We start from the raw sequence: 10,575 nt of genomic DNA, 5'->3' as shown, positions 1-10,575 counted from the left end.
TTCTTCATGGTATTTTTTTCTGGTTTGTATCTCTTCCCTCAACAAGGTATCTAGTTTCTTCTATTCGATTTTGTCTGTGTTGCTGTGCTATTTAAGCTATGTTTATCATCTCTTATTTCGAAATTGTAAATAACTTTATTTATTACATTTTTTCCAGTGAAATATCGGATTCTATCAAATTAATAATTTGTTATATTTTACGAAAAGTGATATTTTCAGGGTGTGAATATATCACTTTTTTGTATTGACCAATCATTACGGTATCTTCTATTCGCTGCATTCAAAGGCAACGATTTTTGTCCAGATTCAAATGAAGCGACGTTAGAATAAGTGGTTGTAACGGTAAATATTTGGTACACACACTTAATTAAGTATTTCTATAAATATACAATTAATAACATTTCTATAAGCAATCATACCAGAAAATAAGAGTATCCCATGCAAAATGGCTCGCAGCCGTGTTGTCAAGCGTGACGTCATTAAAATATGGCACTTATCATTATGCTTCTAATTTCCGCCTTTTTTAATATATTACATTTTTCATGTTTTATGCTCTAAAAATGTAATTAATAGAAAATTTAATGGTGTCTTCAGTTATAACAAATATATTTCACGAGTGTGCCTAATATTTTTGATTTTTTTTCACGAGTTCGCAGCAATAACAAATATATTTCACGAGTGTGGCTAATATTTTGATATTTTTCATGAGTAGCACTATAATATTTCACTCTTATTTCAATATTCCTTCCGACCGGATCCTATCGTATTTACTGAGAACAACATACGTTTGTTTTTATAAACAAAACGTTGGCTAAAATAATACCAAATATACTATTGAATATCGAACTAGTAAGAAAGTTGCAATAGCAAGAACATATTTACCAAGAAAATAAGACAGTTTCTAGGTAATTCTGCATCATTTGAAGCTCATCATGTTTGCCCAACAAATATATCGTTAAAACAAACTGCTAGCACAAAATAAATCCCAACTTACGTCCTATCTAGGGACCTGTACATTGCACCAAAAGGTCAATATTAAGTACACATTTTACCTATTTATATATCAACGTATAGAATGCCAACGTCATAATATATGTCGTTCTATTTATTGACCTTCTAATTTTTGTACTTGAGGAGAAGCTTGGTTGTTTACATCGTATTTTATAGCTTAATAAACGATTAATAAAATACCTGAAACTTTCATTTCTTTTAAATTATATTAACAAGGATACGTTAACCTTTATCCACAATAAGACATTCAGATACAAGCATATACGCAGGATATAACACACATACAAGCATGCACGCTTACACAACACACATGAAACCCGCCCTTAACTGACCTTAGCTGTATCAAAACCAATCTACCCTGGATAAATGACACACGTATTGAAGTTCATTTAATAGCACGATATGTAAGACGTCATGCAAGCAGACTGGATATGTGGTATCATTTTTGTTAATCTCAAAAGGGTTGATAGACTTTGCCTATATATACAGGACAGTAAGCCAGACTTCACATCACGTAGTGGGAAAGAGATGTTAACATCGTCTGAGGCTAACCAACATGGATCTCAGTTCGCTTCTCAGCTTTAGTAGTGTGACGGTGGCCATCGTTGTTATATTGTTGATACTGCTGGTCAGTCGGACACTACAATGGCCGGCCAATGTCCCACCAGGTCCATCTGGCTATCCTATCGTAGGAAGCATGCCTCTACTGCGAAAGGGAAATGTGCTCGAGACATTTCGGAAACTTCGAGCACAATATGGCGACGTTTTTAGTATACAGATTGGGCCCATGCTTACCGTGGTCATCAATGGAACCGATGCGTTAAAGGAAGCGTTCGTGAAGCGTGCGGATGAATTCTCTGACAGGCCAAGCAGCTATTTCATAAAAAAGTGTTTTCACTTTAAAGGTAAATTGTAAAAATGCTTAGTCTATTCACAGGGGTTCGTTACAAATGTCTAAAATACACATATGCAATATATGTATGTGCTATTTACAATTCTAAAAATTGACAAAATGAATAATTATCCCGCACTCACCTAAGATAACATATCTTCAAATATGTATTGCAATGTACTGGTAGTAATGTTGAATTAAATTATACTTGTTTCTTGTCTCCGTAAATTATCTTATATATTTCTAATCTAATACAAAAATGTATTAATAAGACATACATTGCATGTATATTATATTTATGCTTTATTTATATATATCACCCCCTGATGAAAGTATGGAGTAGAGGCGAAGGTGCTAGGTACCTGTTAGTTATCTGTTTTGGTCTAGAGATTTGCCTTCGTAAAGACTTTTTTAAATTCATACAAACATTGATGCGTGCCGTGTATGATTGGGTAATTAGAAAGTATCAAACGGGTCTATACATTTATATGTATAGAAAGATGTAAAATATACATATAGAAAGATAAGATTAACAAATATAACGTAATTTCATCACTTACGAAATAAACGATGACACACAAACTTATGTTAAAATCTAATCTAATGGGTTTTTTTAGGTATTGGCCCCTCGTCCGGTGAACACTGGAAACAAACACGGACATTTTCTCTGTCCACACTTCGGAATTTTGGATTTGGAAAGAAGTCTTTGGAATCAAGAGTCCAAGAGGAAATAGAGGCTTATTTTGGTATCATTGAAAAGCAAAACGGACAACCTTACGACGTGAACGAAGTGACCACCATGGCCATATCAAATATCATATGCAGTATTACGTTCGGAAACCGATTTGAATACACTGACGCAAAATTCCAGCGACTTACGTCACTTTTCGCTGAGAACTTTAGGTTAAATTCGGTTGGAGGGACTATACGATCTTTCCCAGTATTAAGATTCCTTCCCGGGGATATGTTTAATATAAAGAAGTTAACTCAAAATCTCACCGATATCAAATCTTTCGTTTTTGAACAAATCGCTGAGCATCGAAACACGTTTGAAGAAGAGAATCAGCGAGATTTCATTGATGCGTTTCTGAGACAACAAAACAAACATGGCGAACATGATCCGATATTTGATGGTAGGTAGCAAAGATATATAATTAGATTATTACTCTTTAACAATATTTATTTTAAACGCTGTTTCATAAAACAGATATCAATTTTGTTCTTGCATTCTTGATTCAACTTATTTTAAATAAAAAGAACCAGAATATAAATACTAAGTATGAGGGAGATACTTTTTTAACGTTTAAAAGGGGTTTTGTGTACATTTTCCACTTATCCTGTATTTTTAAGGTATTTCAGAACACTTTTATATGGATTTGTCAAACGGTTGACCTACATAACCCAAATATCATCAATCAACCTCAACTTTATTTCATTTTTTTGGGGGATATTTGATTTGTATCATTTGTTAAAATGTAATTTGAAATACATGTTTTACAATTTTCCTTGTGCCTGAATATTTATTTTTTACTTCACGCCCGGATATAGATATGAACTTATCAATCTCCGTCATGAATTTGTTTACCGCCGGGACTGACACAACAGCTACCATTATTCGCTGGGCGATAATTTACCTCATTCACAACAAACCTATCCAGGACAAGCTCCGACAGGAGATTGAGACTGTGGTCGGAACGTCAAGGCTTCCGTCACTCGGCGACAAACCCTCCATGCCTTACTACGAAGCATTTATAACAGAGGTTTTCCGGATGGGCAACATCGTTCCACTGTCTGTGCCTCACGGGGCTAAGAAGGATATCCAATTCCGAGGCATGATTATCCCAAAGGGATCCTCGATAATTCCGAATCTTGACTCCGTTATGACTGATCCAGATCTGTTTGAGAATCCGGATCAGTTTCAACCCGAGAGATTTCTAGGAAAGGACGGACAAATGAACGGCAAGGAAAGGACTGTAATGGCTTTCTCCCTAGGTACTTACATATTTTTATCTGTTTGCTTGCTTTTTGTTAATAAATGTATATATTTATTTTTCATTGTTTATATCGACTTTAAGACCGATTCGGATGTCAAACGCTTTGGCCCCAAGCATCAAGGAATAGATCCTATATGGACAGGACAGGTGTATGGTGCAGTGTTACTCATTTTTAGCATACTGCATCGATTACCGAAGGGGTTAATCACCTGTGTGTGTGTGTCTTACAATTATCTTTCACCATATAAGTAGTAGATTCCGCTGGTTGACCTTTTTAAAAATACCCAAGTTTTGTCGTAATCCTGATAGCGAATTCATCTCTTTTGAGCAGCGGCCTTGTTTATCAAATGCACACTTTATTCATTATTAATTTGAAATCAAACGATACTCCTCTAATTTGTGAAACTCACATAATGAATTATAGTTAAGACCAATTTTGAGTCCAACCATTTTGACACCTAATATCACTGTCGAAACCCTAGAAGGCCAAAACAGCTGTAAGGTGCAGTGTAAGTTCCTTTTGGCATACTGTTTCTATTAATAGGTGCAATCATATATTTATGTCTTACGTTCGTCTTACCGAAAGTCTAGCCGCGAATCTCTAAATAAAGTAGCAATGTCCCATACATACTAGTTTGCATTAATGAATTAAAGAATTAATCTCATTTTGTTTCTTACAGGAAGACGAATTTGTCTTGGAGAATCCCTGGCGAGGTTAGAGCTATTTTTGTTCATAACCTCATTGCTGCAGAGGTTCGAGTTTCTCCCAGAAAGCCCCGACAAACTCCCATCATTTGACGCGACTTTGGGATTGACGCGGGCGTCCAAGAACTACAAGTGCCGCGTTGTTAAGCTGAAATGAATATTGAAACAAACAATATTGGAGGATTTGGACATATATACAGTATCTTATACAGTATCTTAGCCATTTCATCTACTTATTCCTCCTGAACTCACTTATTTGATAATTACTTGCAGAGTTCCTGCAAACCAAAAGAGGCACATGCATTATTTCTGTAAACCAAAAGAGGCGACTAAGTGCGAACCCCCTTCTGTGACTGTTAGAATCATCGCAGTATTGAGAGGCGACTAATGAGACATTCGGTAGCAAATTGGAGATTTTTCACATTTACCGGGCCAGATTTCCACATGCACATGTTCCACGTTTTTGATATCTCTCGTTGACTCACTTTATATGATGGTGCATCTTGCGCAAGAATAGGTCCTCTACATCAGCGTTCCTTGTCCGCGATGCTCTCATCTTAATTGCTGCCTTCGGCTGTCTTTAGCCGAGGGGACTATTGGTTTTATATAATAGCTATATTTTCAATTATAGTATATCAATTCTATCTTCTTGTAATATGATGTATATGAACATGTAAGTGTTCTGTTTCACTGTGTCTTGAAAAAGGAGCTGATCGCTCCGAAAATTTGACAACCTAAACTTGTCCACACTGTTGGAATTACTTCTTTGCCCCATATATTGGTTCAATATATATATATATATATATATATATATAAAGTATTTTTTTGTATCATTTTATTGTATTATGGGGGTTCTATCATACAGAATTCCATTTTAAGTATGTAATATACTCCATAAGAACAGGACAGAATTTGATGAAACTTTGCATTCAATGTATGTTCTAAATATGTATTGAACAGTTGTCGATGCGAATTGGTTGCTCTTTTATATCCCTGACGACCATACACCACCCCACTTAAACCATATTTAAACAGATGCAACATTACATCTTTATTAATCCAAACTTCACGCCGATGTATATCGGATTATTTGTACATATTTGAGTAAAACGATAAAATGCTTGGTCATTGAAATGATATCACCTATTTATTGTTGTGATATCACTAACTACAGTATTCATTACGGTGATATCACCTGTTCAATAATCTGAAAAACATGCAAACAATCATCAGATATACAGTATAGATATTTTTATATATAAATGTATTAAGTAAGGGTCTTCGTTAAATTGAAATAATATATATATATTAGTAAAAATTTAAACAAACCGAATTCAGCGAAACGAATTAGGAATGAAATGTAATAGAGTTTCCACTTTCAGTAATACCCTGTTTCGAAAACACTTACCGTCAATTACAAGGTTTAAACAAATCAGCAGCATGATGTTAACACATCTTCTCTACTTCCTCTGAGTATAAGGATCGTTAGATATTATTTCGATAAAGGATGGTGTTATTAAGTATTTAAATCAATTACATTTGTGGGATCGCACAACGTTACACGATGTGCGGTGTGCGCACGATGTGTGCACGGCGTGTGAACGGTGTGGGCACGATGGGTGAACGATAAAAAGCTGAACGATCATTGCTTGCGCACATATGTGCGCACGATGGACGGACGTTGTGCGATATCAATCGTGGTTGGTGTAAATTGAGGAATGCCTTAACAATTAATACGGTTTCGTGTTTAAACATATAAACTTGATGTTTACGTATGTTTCTATATTCTAGCGACATCTATAAACTTATCTTTCTGTCTATATGTTCTTATATTTAGGAATTGTGTTTTCTGTGTTTTTAAACAAACTTAATCGACACATGTAAAATTACAACACAATTCCGTATACAGGTAAACATAACCACTTTGTACATGTACCTGGACCGTAGTTTTCTCCCCGCCTGGGGCATTTACGTAACTCGTCGGGTAAGGCCGAGTTGTGAAAATCCAGGTGAAGGGGAGCTATAGACAAACGAATGCAAATAACAAATACTATTCATTACGGTCAAACGGTATCGCATATCAGCTCTGTGTGTCAGGCACTGGTCAGGTAAAACTCCGGACACTCATAAAATTGTTATTTACCTGTTCTGTTACCTTGGAGCCAAACCCATTCTTGACAGCCTAACGGTCGCTGTAATACTGTGAAACACGCATTGTGAAATTATACAATCTTGATTATTGTGATGAGAAATTACAGATATATACACAGTGTACAATATCGTATACAAGCCTTCCGTATTTTTGTTATTCCGTAATTTTGATCTACAAATGATACCAAATCGCACAGTTGTGCGGAGAGAAGCGCACAACGGGGCGAACGATTGCTAAATCGCACAGTTGTGCGCACCATGTGTGGACAATGTGCGGACGGTGTGTGAACGATGTATGCACGGTGTGCGCACGCTATTTTTGGTGCGTTGTGCAGTCCCACAACTGTAGAATCAGAGTTTAAATAAACATACAATTTGTCAACATTTTTTTTCAGTTTGGTAAGACTAGCTGGTACACAGCTTCATAAAGCACAGCCAGTGAAACGCTTGGATATGACGTTTTGGTGACTTGTATAATAAGTGTTCTGTCAGCTTCATCAGAAAAAAAATCACAGATATTTTTTCTGGGGAAGGTTACGGAGTACAGATCGTTCAAGTTATCGAAATATCACACATAAATGATTTACTGGCTGTGCTTTCTGAGCCTACAAACAATAACATGTAACTTTTTAAAGATGGGAAAACAAGCTTTAAATTCCCATTAATGTATCACTTTAACATTTGTATAGTGCTTTGATGTTTTGTCATACCTTTTTCTATCAAATACAATATTTTCAGATTCATTAACATGATGTGTTTTATATTTCTTTCTAAAGAATAAAGGATGCTAAACAATATTTGTAAAATATGTTAAATCTCAACCCTACCAAAAAACACCTCGCACACATACAATCCATTAGTTGACCTATGTCACACCAAAAAGATGGACACTTTACCATGTTTTACCATTTTTGGAGGTACTCCACAGAACGTATCTTACGTTGTACAGACGAACCGTTGTAGTATTCTAGCTACTAGAATGTTTCTAGAAAAGTTTCCATATTATTATCATTCAATCTAAAACGTGTCAAATTATGATTACCAACTTGTACCTGGACATAACTGAGAACATTAAGTATCACATAATGGAGAATGGTCTGAGAAAGTGTCAAACACCAAAGTTGATTAAAATTGATATTTTTTCCTATTACAGTATCAAAAGTTAATACATAATCGACAAGACTAGTACCTTTACCATTATAGAAGGTAATACTGTCATTTGGATCATTTTGTGCCTTCCAACAACTTTTCTTAAGGCAGTAATATTGCACAAGGATGAAAGTTGTCTTTCAAACTGATTAATAACTGGATCTGAATTGGAACGTTTATGTGGAACAGAATGTAGCATATAAGCTACAATATTTAAGATAACATTGACAGATAAGTCAGCTATGCTGTCGTTACAAATATGATAGCTGTTGTAATCCACTCTGCTTTTAAAATCACCAAGTACGGTTACTTTACCTTTTAAACTGACTCACCATTTCTTCTTGACATGAAAACAGATAATTCTCACATTTTCAGCTCACCTGGCCCGAAGGACCAAGTATGTCTTGGTGCTACGTCCGTCGTCCGTTCGTCCGTCCGGCGTCAACTTTTTACTTTAAATAACCTCTTCTGAATAATCAGAAGGCCCAGGGTGGTGATATTTAGCCAGTAATATGCTGGGCTAAAGGGCTACCCAGTTTGTTTAAATGAGTGATCTTGACTTATATTCAAGGTCACAGGGATCAAAGATTTTAAACCTTTAAATGACTTCTTCTGAATAACCGAGAATGTTGATAAATTACCAATACCACGCTGGGATGAATAGCTACCTAGTTTGTACAAATTAATGACCTTGACTTATCTTCAATGTCACAGGGTGTCAAGATGTTTAAAATCTTTAAACGACTTCCTCTGAATAACCAAGAGATCCAGGGTGAAGATATTTGGCCAGAAGCATGCTGATATAAAGTGTGACCAAGTTTGTTCAAATGAATGACCTTCACCATATTCAAGGTCACACAGGTCAACTGTCTTAAAAACCCTTTGTACGACTTCTTCTGAACAATCAAAAGGCCTAGGCTAATGATATTCGGCTAGTAGTATGCTCAAATAAGAAACTTTGAAGAGTGCTCTAAAGAATAACCTTCATCCGTATTCCAGGTCACAGGTGTCAAATATGTTGAAAACTTTAAACAACTTTTTCTAAATAACCAGAAAGCAAGGGTGATGATATTAGGCCAGATATATGCTAGGTTGAAGGGCTACCAAGTTTGTTCAATGAATGACCTTGGATTATATTCAATATATATATATGTGTAAAAATAACCCTTTAAATGACATATTCTTGATAATCAAAATGCAAAGAATGGTGATTGGGGACTACTAGCATCCTCAGATGAAGAGCTCTCAAGATTGTTCATGTGAATGACCTTGACACTCTGTCAATGTCACATCTGGTCAATTGTGTATAAATATTTGAATGTCATCTTCTCAATAAACAAAAGATATAAGGCAGTGATATTTGGTAAGTTGCAAAGTATTTGAGTTCAATACCAGGTGAGCAATGCAGGCCAATTGGTCCTTTTGTTTTTTATAAAAAGTGTTATTTACAGGCGGTAAATAACCGGCAAACAATATAATTTAACATTGTCATTATACATGTATATATCACGAGATACTTTTAGTAAAACAATATTGTCTTTTATATTTTCAATGACAAACAATCGAAGATCTAATGAAAATAACAATGCCGCCACCTTTACCGTGCAATCTATGGAAAATATGTCTCATTACCTACTAATTCAACAGCATCTTGTTTATTGACCCAGCAATCATACCAGCAGACAATAATATGATTATTTACAATATTAACGAAGTCTTGATATTCAAACTTTTCAGGAGACCTACATATGTTCCAAGACGTAATGGGAAAACCCTCCACACTACCCTGATATGGATTGTGAGGTGCGGCTCCTCGTGAACCGATTTTATGTCCTGGTGCTATGTGACTTTTAAAACTGACATTATCTTATACGTAAATAAGATTTCTCTGCTCTGCGAATTTACTTCTGCATGAGGTAGCAGAGTACAGTAGAAATGGCTTGACCCTAAAAATAAAGGGCATGTCTCAGATAAACATGGATAGCGGATTCATCCTGCACAACACACCTACATATATATATATATATATATATAGAAGAAATAAGATTAACGACCGACTAAAAAACTAGCTGCTTTCACCATTCACAGTTAGCTTCAGGTTTATAAACTACATTTTAAATACGTTGTTTTTAGAAGAATGAATATTTTTATTTTTTTAAAGTGATTTCCCCAGATTTGCGACTTGTGAAAACCATGGTTACCAAATCAAAAAACGCCAAAGAATGCAAAAAAAACATGATGTTTAACCCAAAATTTTACCCAAGCAAGTAGTATTGCTTTTCTTAAAACCCATCTTAAATTAAATATCACCTACTCGGTCACAGAAATACTCACGTTTTAGCATAGGTTGCAAACTGGATTTTTCACAATATTTACACATGTGCTGAGTACAAAAATAGACTACATGAAAAGCTAGCATTTGTTGTGTAGACACAGATTCGTTAATGGCCAAAAATGTAGTCTCAAGCCAAATTCGATTTTTTTTTTAAATGTGAAGCCCACATAGTCCAATTCATCATGTATATGCCAATTTTAGAGATAATGTGTTTTTTTAACTTCTGACACATGTAATATTACAGGGGTTATTCATTGTACAAAAATATCACCCATGGCCACCGTACGCTACTGTACACTGCTACCTGAATTGCTATGAAACAACTGCGCGTTCGTTGT

The 10,575-nt window shown here is 35.4% G+C and overlaps 1 protein-coding gene across 1 annotated transcript; it reads left to right on the top strand.

The window, feature by feature from the left end:
* The first annotated feature begins 1,319 nt into the window (after nt 1–1,319).
* LOC110447099 (cytochrome P450 2B1-like) lies at nt 1,320–4,836 on the top strand. The gene is made up of 4 exons (XM_021492550.1): nt 1,320–1,916; nt 2,521–3,036; nt 3,452–3,895; nt 4,578–4,836. The coding sequence occupies exons 1-4, from the start codon at nt 1,568–1,570 to the stop codon at nt 4,757–4,759; spliced, it is 1,491 nt and encodes a 496-aa protein (XP_021348225.1). The 5' UTR covers nt 1,320–1,567; the 3' UTR covers nt 4,760–4,836.
* The last annotated feature ends 5,739 nt before the right edge of the window (nt 4,837–10,575 follow it).

The sequence above is a fragment of the Mizuhopecten yessoensis genome, unplaced genomic scaffold, assembly GCF_002113885.1.
Source record: "Mizuhopecten yessoensis strain PY_sf001 unplaced genomic scaffold, ASM211388v2 scaffold3229, whole genome shotgun sequence".
NCBI lineage: Eukaryota > Metazoa > Mollusca > Bivalvia > Pectinida > Pectinidae > Mizuhopecten > Mizuhopecten yessoensis.
This window is presented reverse-complemented; position numbering and strand designations above follow the sequence as displayed.